Here is a 16746-nt window from a genome sequence, read left to right as displayed (position 1 = left end):
AGTGGCCGAAACAATGACGAAACAAAGACTCGCCATTCGCGCTGCGTTCCCGTTTCTGTATACCGGAAAATCGATGAAATGTAAAGCTACCTATATAAAGAATAATATCATGAAGCCAGGGAGTGAAACAACGCGTCAGGTCCTTTGTTTCCCGCCTCCTCGCGACAGAATTCCGTACCAGGAAAACCAGCGTAAACTACGTAACGTACTCGAGAAAAGGCGAAAGAGAGGAGGGCTCCCCAATCACAATAAGTCGAGCTCCATCGATTTTTAAGCGTTGACTGGCGGCCCGCGCTTTCATTTATACCAATTGACCCGCTTTTTTAAAGTTAACCGAGAAATCCGACGCTCATAAGTTCTCACTTAATTAACATTCGGTACCACGTCCCAACCCTCCTTCGCGGAAACCAGTTTCGATCTAAAAGTAAACCAAGAAACACATTGACTGAAACAGGCGGCGGAGTCCAGGGGAGGGAGAGAATCGAATGGTACCGGCCTACGAGGCTATTTATCAAAAGACAATTTTTGCATTAGTGCACTGTTTACTTGGTCGATAAATAACAGCATCGCGCGTGCAACCGAAACGGGTGAAGGTCGTTCTGCATCGGAGGAAGGGTGATTTTATGTACTGAAAGAACGGAAGAGTTGTCTTAATCGAGATTACACCGAAAATGCCTTTGTAATTATATTAAAAGAAGAATAATAATGCCGCTTCTATATACGTGGGAAGGATGTGGGGAAATAACATATGGAGGCGGTAATACCCCCCCCCTTTAAATGTCTTTTTCGGTAATGACTGTTGTCGGGTAGGCCGGATCGGTCTTCTGGGCGTAGGCCCGCCGAGCCTCCAGACGATACAACGACAGACTCCTTAATTTCGGCGAAACCTAATTTTTAAAAACATGGTCCGTTAGCGGGTTTAATTTATTTTGGCACTCGTCGGACCACCCTTCGTTCCACTTTCCACGACTCTACAATCTACACTCAGGAGGCCCCATTTTTCTTTCGTTTTGACTAGGTTTTCCTCGACTATCATTACGTAAATCCTCGAGATTTGACGAAGAGCGTCCGCCGAAATTTTACTCGTTTATGGGTTGAAGGAAAAAAATTATCCGATGGAACCTATTTACCGCCTTTTTTCCGATGAGGTGTTTAATGATTGACCCATAGGCGTGGGAGATTTTTGGGGTTAATGGGGCCCTTTCGCTTTTGTATGTGTTGTGGTCGATATTAGGGAGAAGCCGAGACGCCATTTCCTTTTTTGGTCAGTTTTCAAGGCGTTGCGTGCGAATCCGCTAAACGGAACACACGCTTTGGAAATGACCACGCAGTCGGACCCATACCTGGACGCACGGACGGCGTCTCCTCTCTTAAAACGAGCAACGCGCCGGAAAATAAACTGCGGGGAACATAAGCGTTTTAATTTGAATTTGGTGGGATTGCCGGGAATTCGAATAAAATATCTCTAAACAGCGGAGGTCGTTAAATATTCTTACGAATCTATTAGAAGCGGCCCGTTGGCAATAACGTTGAATTAATAATGGCGCTTCCTCCTACGTAGATATGGAAGAACCATAAATGAAACTTACGAGCGACTCGGAAATCATGAACACTGAAGAAACCAACCAACGACCTTCATCACCTGGGGTCAACCAATTGATGGTGGGGTGCCAACAGGCCAACGAAATTGATGTTGGAAAAATATTGGCCAAAAAGGTTGGTGTTTTATAACGAAAGATAACCGAATCGAAGGAAGCTAATAAGGATGGTTCGTTTACGCGCAGCCCGAACTGGTAAACCAGAAAGACAAAACGGGAAAATGCGCTCTTCATTATTGCGCCGAGAACAAAATGACGACTTGCGCCTCCGCCTTATTGGAACTAAGCCCCGAACTAATCGCGTGTCAGGACGAAGAAGGGTACTCCACCCTTCACTTGGCCGTCATCAGTGGAAACAAAAAGATGGCCAAGTTCCTGCTGGCCCAAGGAGCGGATCCCAACTGTAAGGACAGCGAAAACCACAGCTGCGTTCATTGGGCAACCGGTAAGTGACTAGCGACTATAAAACATCTAGAGGCTAGGAAAATAAAACTGAAAACTCTCTCGGATAGTTTGCGGCGAAGTGGACTGCTTGGAAATGCTGCTGAATGGCGGAGCCGATCCTTCGACTCCCGACATCCACGGCGCTTTCCCCATCCATTACGCGGCCCAGATGTGCGGTCCGAATAGCGAAATGGGCAACGACGTTCGTGTTGGTCTCTTCGTCCTCCGCAAGCTCCTCGACAGTGGCGTGGACGTCAACTGTCGAGACCAAGATGGCAGACAGCCCCTCCTCTGGGCGGCGAGCACGGGTAACGTTCTCTCCTCGTTTCAATAATTAGGCACTTGAACCAAATTGCGAAAGGCCCGGATAGTAAATGTTTCTCGTTACCGTATATTCTTGTTTCGTTTGTAAACTCAAGTTGTTGTCAAGAGAAGTCGTATACGGAACGCACCCTCTTCCACGCCAGGCATATATAAGCACGATGTATAGTATACTTGAGGCTTATTCTTGGCTTTATGTGTGTATTTTGCCATCTACTTGAAGAAACGAGGGCTAGTAAAACGTACTGTACTTCAGGGAGCGGGGACGCCATCTTGGCTCTGGTCAACGCGGGAGCCAGCGTTTGTTCCGTAGATAAAGACGGGTTAACAGGTACGCGGTCGCGATAACGAACTTTCGGCATCGTAGCTATATTGATATCTAATTGTCACTCTATTAAAAAGCGTTACATTGCGGTGCGAGTCGAGGTCACGTTGAGTGCCTGGACACGCTGATCACGTTGTGCGGAGCCGAGGTAGACTTCATGGACAACAACGGTTGCACCGCGCTTTTCTATTCGGTGACACTGGGTCACGCCGACTGTTCTACATTGCTGCTGAAGTATGGAGCCAACCCCAATCGACAAGACCGAAAAGGCAGAACGTAAAAACCAAATTCCGTTTCTTTTACCGTAATTCGAAAGATTCTCACGACATCTTTGTAGGCCCGCACATTGTGGCGCCGCCAAAGGTCAATTGGAAACTATCAAAATACTCTCCCAATACGGAGCCAATATTTGGATGAGAAATATCCGAGGCGACTTGCCTTTGCACGAAGCGGTGCAGTCTGGAAGGAGAGGTACGTGCGTATTTTTACAATCCCAAAGTAAATAGCTTTAGCGATGTAGGACACTATTTACTTAAAAGGTACCGCAACCTCTTAACTAAAACGCCATTCGCGATCGAACCGCATTACGCGAGGGAAAATGAGGGGGAGACGATTTCTAACTTATAGGAAAATCGATCGAACGACCGGTTTTTGCAAACTTTGTTCGACAGTGATAAACACGAATATACGACCTAATGCATCCATTTCCTGGATAAAAAGAGTGTCGTCCTCGGAAAACAGGCCTGTCGTACCTATTGTTTCGACCGAGTTCAAAACGATGATAAATTATAGATGGTACTATTTTTCCAAGGAATAATTCCTATAATCAGGGGTACAACTACGCAGGCACGTTCGTTCATTTATAATGACAAAAATGTATCCCAAGCCATTAAAAGATTTTTTCTCGGCGTTCGATAATGTGTATGCGTGGATTCAAAAATACTCCTCTCTTAACGAAATCCTAAAAAAAGCGATCTAGCAATTATCCCAACCGAATGGAACAAGCGGGGACGTTGATATTGACGTGTCTTTTAGATTTGGTTAGATGGTTATTGGAGCAGCTTCCCGTAGCGGTGAACGCCGGTAACAGCAATGGTAGGACCGCTTTGCACATCGCGGCGGTAAACAACAACGTTGAAATGTGCAAAATATTGATGGACGTATCGGCCAATGTGAATCCTTTAATGCGGAATAGCAAGGTGAAGAATCGTATTCGTTCGGTTTTATGTTCTTGGAGTTAATAATTGTATACGATATAGAGTCAATTGATGTCACCGTTGGACGCGGCGTTGCAACGAGGCAACCAAGGTTGTGCCAAGTACCTTCAACTCCACGGAGCGCTTCCAGCTACTAAACTTTTGGAAAAACACGGAATTAATAGGTAAGAAAAATAGAGATAATAATTACGTTATTGACTTTCTAACGGTACTTTTTCTTGTTGGGGACGCAGAGCCTTCTTAGCCAGCGTAGAAACCAGAAACAGAATGCCGGTTCCCGAGATGAAAATCCGGTCTCCTTTCGATCACCACGACGGACTACGGAATAACGGCGTTACCCCGTACTCCGCGCAGCCCAACCGACACATCGAGAGCTCCGCCCAAACGGATCAACACAGGTACTCGCAAATTGACCAGGAAATCCAGGCCAATCAATCGGATTTCCCTCATCAATCAACGGGAGCGAGGTCTCCACCGACGCACCAAAACGTCGTCTCGGTCGAAGTGCATCGCAGCGTAGACAACGGCGAAATCACCGAAGCGCGAATCGAAAGGACGACCTACCGTGATCCCAATTTTCGGCAAACCTCTCCTCCTTTCGAAGAGGCCGCCAACGTGCCCAGACGGAACGAGACAGTCTCCGAGTCAGGTCGAGATCGAGGCTTGGCCACCGACTTGGACGGTCAGGATGACGCCCTGCTGGGAGACGAAAGGAAACGCGGACCCTTCCCGCTCAAACACAGCGCTCAGCAAACCAGTTTTATAAATATAAACGCGGAAATTGAGAAAGCGATGCCCGGAAAGACCAAAAGAAATGGGGCGCGTCATAAAGTCGAATTCGAGAGCGTCAAAGGAGACGGGAACGAGAGCGAAGGCGACATGCCCAACGACTCCTTAACCGACCACAACGAAGCGGACGGGATGTACCACAGAATGTCCGTCAGTGGCCACCAAAGAGGCAGACGAGCCAAAAGCGAGAACGCTCTGCGCCGAAGGGTCAACCGAGAACTAAGGCAATTCGGTCGAGAATATAAGCAGAGATCCTACAGCGAGCCCCGTTCCAAAGTTAACTACGTAAGAATAGGCAGTAACGGAGAAACCGAGCCGTACTACTTGAAAGACGATAGAGTCCTAACCATCGAAATTAACGAGAACGAAATGCCGCCAATCGTTCCCAACGTCACCCGACAGAAAAACCACAATCAGAATCAAATAGCAAAGCTCAAGAGTGGAAACATATCGGGTGCCGAAATGTCCATCATATCGCCCAACTCGAGCGTACGTAGCACCGAATCAAACACCACAGTCCAAAAAGATTCGGGATTCAGCGATTACATGGAAATGATTCGATCGGCTAGGCAAATTAAAGGCGGCGAAGCCTCTTCCGAAGGTTCCACCGAAACTCTGGTGCCTCAAAACCACGAACGCTTTTGGACCAGCGACAGCGCGGCCGACGTCGTCGACTTCTCCAGAAGACGAAGAACGAAGCGACGTCCTTTCAAATCGGAAGACCCTCTGGATCCGAAAAGCAAACTGAACGAAATCAACTCCGACATCGTCACCGAGTACAAGAACGCGGGACCCAGAGTGGCCGAAAGGCTGCAAAAGGAAAGAATTGGCGTCGCCAATTTGAACAACGTCAAGTCGAAAATCGACACTGGTTTCTACGGTCGAAGGGCCACTACCATCCCGAACCGCGAGAGAGCACGAGTTATTAAAGTTATTCGACCAGCTTCCGAGAGTCAGAAGTATACGAATACCGAAACTATCGCCCAAGAGGTTCAACAAAGTCTCCGAAAGTAAGATGATCCCGCCCCGATAGTAACTAATTTATTTTCTAATAAATTTCCTATATGTTCACTCAGATTCGAGCTAGAACGAAAGTTATTCCAGGAGCTTCAAGATCTAAAACGGCAACAGATACGGAGCGGCCGCGCTAACGAAACGTTCATGGTGAAACGACTTGTTGATAAATTTCGAAAGGAAGTCCTAGGGCCAGGAATGAAAGATTTCGACCCTCCCTACACATACAGAAACTTCGAAAGATACCTTTACGGTAAGTGAAAACTCTTGAATAGCGTCTCTATAAGAATTTTAAAATATTTTCATTCTCACAACAGATGTACTAAGGCAACTCTCAACATCAAATCACGGAAAGGTTCCCAAACTAAAAGTAAGCACTCCTTCGTGGGAAAAATTCAGAAATAATTAGATTTACGCTAATTAATCGTAAGAGCGCTGTAAATCCGGTTCCTTACTTACGAGCTTTAAAATCAGAAAAATGTACAAATCGCATATAGAGTAAATGAAAAATTCTTTTTGGAAAGATTTGGATAAGAGATGTTGAATATGAACGTAGTCTTCCAACAGTGACGACACAAGTGAATGCTTTGTCGGTATTTCCAGCAGGTTAGTTAAATCAGAAACATTTTTAAATATAAAAAAATTAAAGAGCATTTTGAGCAGAAACATACGCGCTTTGATGTAATTTCGAGCTATCTCGCACGTCAAATACGGCTGTCTTTTTAACAATGCGTCCGTCGAGTGAAACACGCGGTTATTAAACGCTACCTAAAAATGCATACATGTATGTGAAAAAAAGTAGATAGTAAATTAAAAGTCGCGTTTTCCGTTTTTTTTACATGTAGCCAGTGGAAGAGCCCGGTCTGAAGAGCACCTTTATACGAGAAACCGAAGGAATGAGTCCCTCCCAGTGCGTCATCCGCACCTACAAATGCACCCATGCTTCTGAGGCTTACGCCGGATACCCCGGTAGGCCATTCTGAAAAGATCTAAAAACATTCCTCTCTCTCTCGCTACTCTTTTCCATGATGATCTTGGTAGGAAAAATAGTTTTCTTTAGTCGCACGAACCTCGCATGAATCTCAATCCGTGGTACGAAGAATGAAAATTTCGCACGAAACTACTTGCATGAAACCAGAATGCGTAACGACAATTTGTTTTTATATTCGAAGTCCTTAATGGGGTCTACGGATCCATTATAATAATTGCCTCTTCTTTAATACGCGTATAGCGTCGCTCGAATCAGTCTTCCATAACAAACATTACACGAAGCTCCCGGCTATTCCCAACAACTTCAACAGCGACAAAAGCCCGGAGAGTTTGAAGTCGAGCGGGTTACAGTCCGCGCTCTTGACGCCGTCTACTGACTCCCTGAATGAAGGAGTTACGCCGACCAAGACGTCGCCCAGTCGTTTTCCAAAGACGGAACTTCACGAAAAGCGAACAATCGCGTCCTTGCAGAAGATGTCCGCAATTAAGAGCGAAAGGAAACGCGAAGTATTACCCAAGAAGAGGCCGCCTCAACCCTTCAAAGTTAAAAGTAAGGACCCGAAGGCCACCGATTTGGGGAAATCCGAGAAGGAAAAGATAAAGACGAGGTACCCAAAACGCGGGGAAAACGGATGGATTTCCAGTATCAAAGTTTCGCCCAAGTTTTCAAAGCCAAATCGGTTGGCGCAAAAAGGCCCTAAGAATTCTAAAGAGAGTGGCGATTCGGATAACAAAGAGAGTCAAGTTCAAATCAGACGCGATAGACGAGATTCCATATGTGACGAAGCCGAAATGGTCATAGAGAAAGAAACGCAGGTGGTTTTGCAAGAGATAGTAGCAAAGGTGGTTAACGACGTAGGCGCTGGAAGACCCGATTGCTTCAACAAGAAATCTGAATACACTGAGCAACCGATTGTGGCGAAAGATCATGTAGGGTCCCTCAAGAGCAATGTCAGCAAGCAGAATCAAGATTTACCATCCACCAAGTCGGATTTCGATCCTACCAAAAAGGAAAAATCACCATTGCAAGATACTAGCACTACAAAAAAAGAACTATCCAAAATGAAAGACGCTACTTCTCCAAAGAAGGTAGAATTTCGGTCAGATGGTGTTAGCTCGCCAAAGAAGGAACCATCTGAGCCTGATGATTCTAGTTCTCCGAAGAACGAGTCATTTAAGTTGAATAGTTCTAGCTCTCCAAAGAAGGAAACATCTATAGTAAATGATACCAGCTCTCCAAAAAAAGAATCATCTAAGACGAATGATGCTAGCTCCCCAAAGGAGGAGTCATCTAAGGTGAATGGTCAGAGCTCTCCAAATAAGGAGCCATGTAAGTTGAATGGTTCGAGGTCTCCAAAGAAGGATACATCCAACATAAATGATGGCAACTCTCTAAGAATGGAATCACCTAAGCCAAATGACGCTAGCTCCCCAAAAATAAATAAATCCAAAATCAATAAGGCTAACTCTCAAAAGCAAGAACAAACGCCAAAGAAAAATTCCACCAATGAAGAATCAACTAATAAAGATAAGTCTCTATCTCCTGAAACCGAACGTGGTAAGAGCAGCTCCTCTGGTAGGGCCACGAACCAAGAACCCTTCGATGTTGAGGGTGCCCTTACAAGTAACCAAAAGAAATCTCCGAATAAATTGACGACAAATTTGAGTTTCGAACACCCCGTCCTGTCATCTATCACAACCGAGTTTACGTCGCCCATCCGATTTATGAAGAGTTTCGAAACTAAGATTCAGGAAAACGAAACTTCCGAAAAAGAGGAAGTCCTCAAGATAGAAACGCCAATCGACAAATACAAGGAAACTTTAGGTACGCCTCTCTTGACCTCGAGACAAGTGAAAGCGTCGAATCTTCACAGCAAGCTGGAAAATGAAGTTCCAAAGTACGAAACGTGCGGTAAAACCGAAATCCCACGACCCAAATCTTCCAAACTAGGTTACCCGAGCAAACGAAACAATAATCAATCTCGTAGGAATTCGGAAGTATTACCACTTGACAGGATAAAGTTAAACAGGTCCAAAGAACAATACGCTAACTTGGAACTTCCCACAGTGTTCCTGGAAGCAGTCCGCGAAAATTTAAACGAAGATGCGAAACCAGATGACTTGGTAACCGTAGAGGTTTCGTCCGAGGGCCAAGAGTCCACCAAAATGACCAAAACGCTGACGGTTCAGGAACTACTCGAAGTAACCCATAGCAGTAAAATTAAAATTTCCAGTGGTAATGGCGGCAAAAGAACTATCAACGAGCCATTTACTTTTGAAATTAAACATGGGAATGAAAAAAATGTTTATAAATTACCATCGGAAAAACTAATAGGCGATAAAAAATGGCAAGTTACTTTCGTTATAGGGAGACGTGACTATAACAAAAAGCCCACCGTTATTAATTAAAATTAAACCATACCTACTGAAGTTTTTCGTACATGATACCCATTTTACATTTTATACGTAACTTTGCCATACAAATAAATCTGCAATCTATGGGCTTTCGTTAAATGTCGCAGTATATTTATAACTTTTGGACCAAACTTATTCCGTAGATATATTTAAGTGTGATATAATTTTAATTTATCCCAAATAAATTTTAATATTTTCTTAAAAATTGAATGAAAAAGAAAATGAAATTTGGATACGGATATAGGTAGTCTCAATTTGACTACCGCGGTTGAAACGAGTTACGTTATGTACAGTTTAAAGGTTTCTATTATCAATGTTAATTGTTTAGAGCTGTTTACTACACTCGTTAATTAAGGACCTTTCTAAATGCAGTATTTTACTCAAGCACAAAAAAGTCCCTCATTAAAATCTATTAGAAAACCAAAACCGTTCTAATCTAATAATTGTTATTAGATGTTTGCAGAAATTAAATAACTCACGACAGTACCGTTTCGACCTCGCTAACTAGAGTAGTTAGGTAGGTAAAAAAAAGGATGTTTAAAAATATGTCAATCCAATTATATTTCGTTTAATAAAAACAAATATTCAATACTGTTTTTATTTGTAGAATGTTTATTTCTGAGAAAATCTTATTTTTATTAAAAGGCCTCCATACATTCCTATCTAATAAGAGAACCACAGTTTAAGCTGGTCATTCCTTTAGAAAATAATAGTACATGAAACTTCAGGAATTACAAAAAAAGCACCAGTAAATGGTTCTTAAAGCAGTTTTGAAGAAAAAATATTGCCTATTGCTTTAAACAATCCAGCAACAGCCCTAATTTTAAGCTATCGTGAATGGAAGAATAATTTCGTAATTTTTTTGAAACTACATTGATTTAAGGAATAACATTGTGGAATAACGCATATTTGAATTCTACCGTGTAAATTAAAATAACCTTTCTTTACTATAAAGTTAAAGGTTTGACTGATTGAAAATATTTAAATTTACAAGAAGAATTCATAACGTACACATTCCACGATGAATGTGATTGAAATTAGGCCTATTTCCCATTTTGAGTTAAAAATGAAAAATGAATAAGAATCATCCACCCAAAAGAAAATGAAGTAGATAGGAATTAATCATAAATAGGTACAAATTCCTGATCTCCAATAGGGGCGTCCAATGGTTTGTCACTGTCACTAGCCTTAACGGGGTTAACATTTTCTACCACTTCGGTTTTGGTCTCGTTTTTACCAATTTCAGATTCATTTTTCGAAGAATCCACGGAAGTACTTAAAGCGTAAGTATCCTCCGTAGTAGTTGAGTCCCTGGATTGCGGTTTAGCTTCATCTGCCGCAGCGGCTAAAGTAGTCACATCCCCTACCTCAATTTCAGTAACAGGCTTACCCTTCTCACCAGACTCTTCATTGGAACTCATTGTTGCATCAACCTCCGTGGTTGGTTCCGTAGCTCCATCAACTTTTTCACTTACTCCTACCTCAGGAACAGCTTCGTCTGCCTGAGGTCCCAAATTTTCTTTATCATCCTTAACAGGCTCAGCGGTATCCATCTCCTCCTCCTCATTTGCACCCCTTTTGTGATATAATTCATCAATCTCTGCCAACTGAGCAAGAATGGCTTCTTTTTGACTTCGAATATTTTCTGTGTAAAGAAAAATTGAATATCATAAACTTAAAAAAACCTCGCATATAAAATGAATTACCATTAACTCTGTCTTGAGACTCCTTGAGCATTTTCTCTGTCTCAGGGCAGGATTTTTTCGGCTTGAAAGCTACAGAAGGAGCGCATTTTGTCAGGATGAAATTGAGCAGCAAACGCTGACTCTTTTCCCATTCATCATGCTAAAAAGGTAATCCAATTATTATTACATTTGAACAAAAAAAAATAGAAATTATAGTTTTTCAACACACACCAATTGCACAATTTCGAGTTTTTGCTCTATTCTACGCATTTGGGCCTGTTTTTCTCGACGGGTCATAAAAAGACCTTGCCTCTCCTTACGCAACTCTTCCTTTTCCTTGTTGGCAGCTTCTTCTAGTTTCTGCTCAATCTCAACTCGTTTTTGAAACTATAATACAGAAAACTTAGAATTAAATTTACTTTCCTTCCGCTGCAACTGTGAACATAAAATACCTGGTCTTTTCTTTTACTTTCTTCCGATTGGAATTTTTGAAGAGTGCCAAGAATCATACCAAACATTCGACGATTCCTAAAAGAGTTATTTAATGTTAAAAACCTGAAGCCACCAATAGTCAATATACACGAAAAAATGGTTGGAAATCTCAGTATAATATTTTACCTCCATTTTGCCAAAGTAAAGTTACCATCTAATAGTTCTTAACTGAAGAATTAATAAATCTAAATTTACCTCTCCACAACCTTCTTATCACCCTTTTGAGTCTCAATAGTGTCCCTACGACTCTTAACTTCCCTAGGCGTAGCTACCACTGAAGATTGGAGAGTAACCTATGGAATATTTCATATTAATAAAGTAAAATTTAGGAGATAAAAGTGGGTTAAGTACCTTCCGTGGTGGTTCATCTTCATCGGGACTCTCATCATTGTGTGGCCTTGAATATCTGGAACTCCTTCCTCTTCCACCAATCCTAAGAAATTTAAAAAAATAATACTACATTTTTTAAAAATCTGAGTTTTTTAAGGGTCATATGGGAGGAGCTTTGGTGGACAACAAGGAAAGTAAACCCAACCCTTGAGCCTTCCTTACGTAACTCAACAGTTACCTCTCTTTATAGAGATACAACAAACACTTGAGCAATATTTACTATTTATATTAATGTTTTCATGGGGTTATCCTTAGTACAATGTTACTATAAGCTAGGAGCAACAAACACAGCACCCCACACAAGGAGAATGCAACCCGTCAAAAGTCGTGGATTTTCTTGTGTACATTTTTCATTGGCAAGACGCTTTAGCGCCTGCTGCCGCCGGAAGGGGAAAATTCGGAAATTGTCTTCCCCCCACCCGTAAAACGTTCAGCGTAAAGGCTTGTGACGCTCGTCCAATGAAATTCATACACAACCCTTCGTTAGTGTGTTTAAAGGCTAGCTGCGTTCTCCTTGTGTTTGTTGCTCCTAGCTATAAGGTAGCCTTGGGATTAATGAAACACAAATATAAACTCATTGAAAATCCTATTTTTTACCATTTCATTATAGCTCTATCAGCAAATCTTGGATTAATAATATAAACTTCGCTATAATCCAAGAGCAAACTATTGGATATAGCTAATAATAACAATAACAAGGCACCATCTTTGGCCCAAGTCATCTAGTGACTTTTTAATGCCTTTAAATCAGGTGTGCAGGTTATATTGGCATGCAATCCAACCGCTCCCAACACTTAGTATTAACCACAACACGTTTTATGAAAATGGAAACAGAAGAGCTTGGGTGAAAGCCCCTTTAACCAGTGTGGAGATAACTTGCAAACTCAATACAGCAGTTGTTCTGAGCTTTCAGCCAGTGCCACAAGCTGGAAAGTACTAACCACTCCCACTTAACATGCATGCGCATCTACCTCTATACATTTTTTGTGCATACTCATTAAAATAAAAGGATAATGACAGTTAATTATATGTTTTTGTAGGATTTCAGTCATTTAACATTGCTTTTAATTGATTATTGCTAAAAAGGAAAATCATATGTTAGTTAGGTACTTTCAGGATCAAATGTATTGAAAATAACTAAGGCTGGGCGAATAGCATTTTTAGCCTATCGAGACGAATATCGAATACCCAATAAATTTCTAATCGAATACCGAGACGAATAGTAGTTTTTGAACCAAATACCGAATAGTTAGGCTTAGTATAAATATTACCTTATCGAATATTCGTTGAATAATAGGCCCAAAAATTCATCGAATACTATACCGAATATTCGCTGAATACTATACCGAATATTCACCGAATACTATACCGAATATTGACCCAAATATTTGTCGAATAACAGATCTAATAGTCTAAATATTAAAAAAAATTAATATCTAAATGGTAGAATTGTATCAGTTTAAAGTACCATTGAGCATCCCAAAATAAAAAATATATTTTATTTTAAAATATCACTAGAGTACAAATCTTTGGTACTACAATATTGAAGTATATATCGGTATTAAATAAGAAAATCACATTTTAACTTTTTAGGGTAATTTTTTTTCGCCGAATATCTTCCGAACATTCGCCGAATATCTTCCGCATATTCGCCGAATATCTTCCGCATATTCGCCGATTATCTTCCGCATATTCGCCAAATATCTTCCGCATATTCGCCGAATATCTTCCGCATATTCGCCGAATATCTTCCGCATATTCGCCGAATATCTTCCGCATATTCGCCGAATATCTTCCGCATATTCGCCGAATATCTTCCGCATATTCGCCGAATATCTTCCGCATATTCGCCGAATATCTTCCGCATATTCGCCGAATATTTAACGAATAATAATTACCGAATAATACAAATCGTATTCGATATTCAATCAAATTCGCTCGAATTATTCGGTTATTCGCCCAGCCTTAAAAATAACATTTGGGTTTGGATATCAATTTAACATGTAGGATAATACCTTATGGGAAAAAATAAATAAAACTTACAAATAAGCATTGTTTCTTAAAACTACGTTACATACCTATTTGGACCCATTCCTCTTTTGCCTCTGGAATTGAAATCGCTGTTCTGGAAATTTCCTCTGCAAATGTACATAGTTTTATGTTTCGTTAATTATAGTTACTTCTATAAAACCAATACATTGAAAAACAAAATACACACCCTTGATTTGGTCTATCTCTATTTCTAAAGTCCGATCCCCCAGCCTGTGCCATGCGTCTGGCATTTTGCCTGAAAAGATATGATTAAATATTGGTGTAAATATCACAATAAGTTTAACAACATTGAAAAGTACTTCATTACAGCACATCCCCCCCCCCTCCCTTTTCTATTTTTTTTTTAAATCACAGCGTGCAGGAATAAGCCTTGGTCATGTAAAGTATACCTAGATTCTGCAGGATCACGTCCTGTGATTTTCTTAATTGATTCATCTATTAATTTTAAATTACTCGTGGCAGATTCATATTCATTACGTAGTTTTTCAAATAAATCACTGTTATTAACATCGTTAATGTTCGAAGCCATAACTTCACTTGAAACCGCCAGAAAGCATCAAACTATGGAGTAATCAAGCTCTACGCTTTCCTTTCCCAAATCCAAAATAATTTCCATTTCTACACCACCAGATGGAGTAGAAATTCACTTTCACTTCTGGTGATAGTGACCTTTTCGACCTAATGGAAACCACACCAATTTTTGACAGGTAGGCTTAGAAAATTAGTCATGTTTGGAGTAGTTCGGAAGATTTTTTAAATTAACATATTGAATATTAATGAAATTAATAGATGTAGTTATAGATAACAATCTTGATTATTATGTAGGAGATTGAAAATTACCCATCAGGTCTGTTTTGTGTATAGTTTTTGTTCAAGGTTATACGATTTTGTAATTATATCTGTTAGATCATAGTTTGTTGGTCATAAATGGCAGATCAACTATCAGGGGTTGCTGTTATTATTTGTATTGGCTTGGGTGTGGTGACCGTCGTTCTACTATTTATTTTTGGAAAGAGACAAATCATGAGATTTGCTTTGAAATCCAGCAGAGGTCCACATGTACCAGTTGCATATGATGCTCCAAAAGTCAGTTTTTGTTCATCACACCAGGCTATCGATCTAGAGGTTACGCTATTAATGTACATTTTTTTATTCTGCATTTTATAGAGCATGAGACAAGAAATTGAAAGAAGGCTTGATATTGTGTCTGATATTCAGTGTGAGCCTAAAATTATGAAGAAAGAACACGAGTTATTTCTGTCTGAACACTCTCAATCTTTACCAGATTCCAGTATAAATCAAAACTTATTTCTATAAATTTATGAGTAAAATTTATTCCATTTAATTGTTCCTTTCTCAGATAGTGGTTTAACTGCACATCAACTTTCGCACATTTATCGAATGAAAGCAGTTGACTCCTTATCATTACTCGGTTCGTAGCGTTTTACTCTAAAAAATATGGTTGCATTATTGTAAAAATGTTTCAGATAAAGAAATAGCTTCTAAAGATCCAGGCAGAAAACGTATGCCTGGTCAAGATGTGAGGATATATCTGGTCAAATTAGCACAAGGTAGCCATATTCTAGCTGGGTTTGATATACGTTTAATTCACGAATTTGCAGACCTATATGAACATGCGCGTCATGAAGCAATTGTAAGATATAAATTTAATTTGTATATCTTTCCACATAGCCTAAAAATAATTTTTTTTTATAGGACTTCACATTCACCCATTTAAGTAGATATTTGGAACTTTTGAGTTTTTTGTGCCATTGGTAAATTTAACATTCTAATAGTTTATAGTATTTTTTATAACTTTTCCTATTATTTAAAGGATATCAGATGGTAAAAGGTCTCATACAACAGGATAATATTATCTTTTATAAGTGTGTATCAATATGTTAGTTCTCCATCGTCAGTTCATCCCTTAAATTATCTGTAATGTTTTTTTTACATTTTGGATTGTATTTGCCTAATAAAGGTGACTAATAACGTAACACTTTTATATAATTTATAAAACAACCACCCTGTTTTAACCAACCCTCTGAAAACGGAGGTAACAATTTAAAAACCTTTCCTGTGGAGAGCATAAAAATTTTAAAGAACCAAGCTCCAGTTCATGATTTGTATTCTGGCGCGCGTTGGAAATTATTGTTCCCATTTGGCATCATTATGTTATTTCTGTCTGGCTGTTGCCCTAATTTTTGTAGTTTTTCTGAAAATCTGGCACTTAGCACAAATTACTAAATCATCTGAATTTATTAAATGCCACCATTCTATAAAAGAGACGGAAGATGTGTAAAATAAAAAAGTAAGTCGCTGAAATATATTCATGTTTCATATCTGATCTAGGAGAAATAGAGGTAATCCCATACAAGAGGACCTGATAAGAGACCAGCATGTCTTCATCTTCCTAGATTTTTTTTGTGAGAAAACAAGTAAGGCGTCGGATCGTACGCAATCCTTAGACGCTCTGCACAATGATTAAAGCCATAGAAGTAAGAGAGAAGACTAGAGAAGGCCAACAGAAATGAGGTGCGAGAGGAACACTGAAAGGGGCCGCAGCGATGCCGGTTGATGTGCTTGAGCTAAATGAGAGCCACTAGGATGAAACGGAAGACCAGTAAGGCAGCGTACTAAAGGGCCGCGGTGAGCCACGAAGCGGGGACACGAAAAAAGAAAATGATCCAGGTCTCCGAATAGTGCACATGCTGAGCATGACGGGGAAGGCGCACGATCGGAGCGATCTAACAAGGCCAAGAAGAACGGACGCTTTAGTGATCACCGCAAGCGGAGGCGCCAAATGGCTAGCTACCGCGGCGTCGGTTGGACCGAATACAGAAAACGTCCGGTAGATAGCGTAGAGAAATGTCCAGGAGGTCATCAACAGAAAGAGTGGGTGAGAAAATATAATGGCGATACCTGGGAAGCAGTGGCGCCTTTAGCAGCTCTTTCGGCAAACTCGTTACCCGAAATCCCTACGTGCGCAGGAACCCACAGAAGAGAGAAACGGG

At 40.7% G+C, this 16746-nt stretch overlaps 4 protein-coding genes and 1 long non-coding RNA gene across 7 annotated transcripts; 4 read left to right on the top strand and 1 right to left on the bottom strand.

The window, feature by feature from the left end:
• Positions 1 to 1605: 1605 nt before the first annotated feature.
• On the top strand, positions 1606 to 4073 carry LOC149940769 (uncharacterized). Its single transcript, XM_090179361.1, has 8 exons — positions 1606 to 1716; positions 1785 to 2043; positions 2111 to 2350; positions 2587 to 2694; positions 2766 to 2964; positions 3026 to 3159; positions 3724 to 3887; positions 3948 to 4073. The coding sequence occupies exons 1-8, from the start codon at positions 1606 to 1608 to the stop codon at positions 4071 to 4073; spliced, it is 1341 nt and encodes a 446-aa protein (XP_090035487.1).
• Positions 4074 to 5641: 1568 nt separating this feature from the next.
• On the top strand, positions 5642 to 6073 carry LOC149940768 (uncharacterized). Its single transcript, XR_016481418.1, has 3 exons — positions 5642 to 5704; positions 5771 to 5961; positions 6026 to 6073. It is a non-coding gene; the product is annotated as an uncharacterized LOC149940768 (long non-coding RNA).
• Positions 6074 to 6596: 523 nt separating this feature from the next.
• On the top strand, positions 6597 to 9735 carry LOC149940767 (uncharacterized). Its single transcript, XM_090179359.1, has 3 exons — positions 6597 to 6677; positions 6940 to 8900; positions 9721 to 9735. Exons 1-3 carry the CDS (start codon positions 6605 to 6607, stop codon positions 9733 to 9735), a joined length of 2049 nt encoding a protein of 682 aa, XP_090035485.1. The 5' UTR covers positions 6597 to 6604.
• Positions 9720 to 14315, bottom strand: Pnn (desmosome associated protein-like protein pinnin). Its single transcript, XM_090178917.1, has 9 exons — positions 14122 to 14315; positions 13899 to 13967; positions 13759 to 13818; positions 11642 to 11723; positions 11486 to 11583; positions 11251 to 11326; positions 11030 to 11185; positions 10820 to 10958; positions 9720 to 10758 (listed from the first exon to the last, which is right to left on the bottom strand). The coding sequence occupies exons 1-9, from the start codon at positions 14259 to 14261 to the stop codon at positions 10232 to 10234; spliced, it is 1347 nt and encodes a 448-aa protein (XP_090035043.1). The 5' UTR covers positions 14262 to 14315; the 3' UTR covers positions 9720 to 10231.
• An 83-nt stretch (positions 14316 to 14398) lies between these two features.
• On the top strand, positions 14399 to 15700 carry LOC149940765 (lipid transport auxiliary protein 1). 3 transcript variants are annotated; one of them, XM_090178194.1, is made up of 8 exons: positions 14399 to 14439; positions 14522 to 14579; positions 14639 to 14818; positions 14900 to 15023; positions 15093 to 15164; positions 15220 to 15386; positions 15449 to 15507; positions 15567 to 15700. In XM_090178194.1, exons 3-8 carry the CDS (start codon positions 14660 to 14662, stop codon positions 15601 to 15603), a joined length of 618 nt encoding a protein of 205 aa, XP_090034320.1. In that variant the 5' UTR covers positions 14399 to 14439; positions 14522 to 14579; positions 14639 to 14659; the 3' UTR covers positions 15604 to 15700. The 3 variants fall into 3 exon arrangements, with proteins under 3 accessions (XP_090034320.1, XP_090034319.1, XP_090034321.1); XM_090178193.1 differs by lacking the exon at positions 14399 to 14439 and having other exon boundaries at positions 14454 to 14579; XM_090178195.1 differs by lacking the exon at positions 14399 to 14439 and having other exon boundaries at positions 14457 to 14579; positions 14646 to 14818.
• The last annotated feature ends 1046 nt before the right edge of the window (positions 15701 to 16746 follow it).

The sequence above is a fragment of the Leiobunum rupestre genome, chromosome 6, assembly GCF_980474605.1.
Source record: "Leiobunum rupestre chromosome 6, qqLeiRupe1.1.hap1, whole genome shotgun sequence".
NCBI lineage: Eukaryota > Metazoa > Arthropoda > Arachnida > Opiliones > Sclerosomatidae > Leiobunum > Leiobunum rupestre.
The sequence above is the reverse complement of the archived record's forward strand: the minus strand, read 5'-3'. Positions and strand labels throughout refer to the sequence as shown.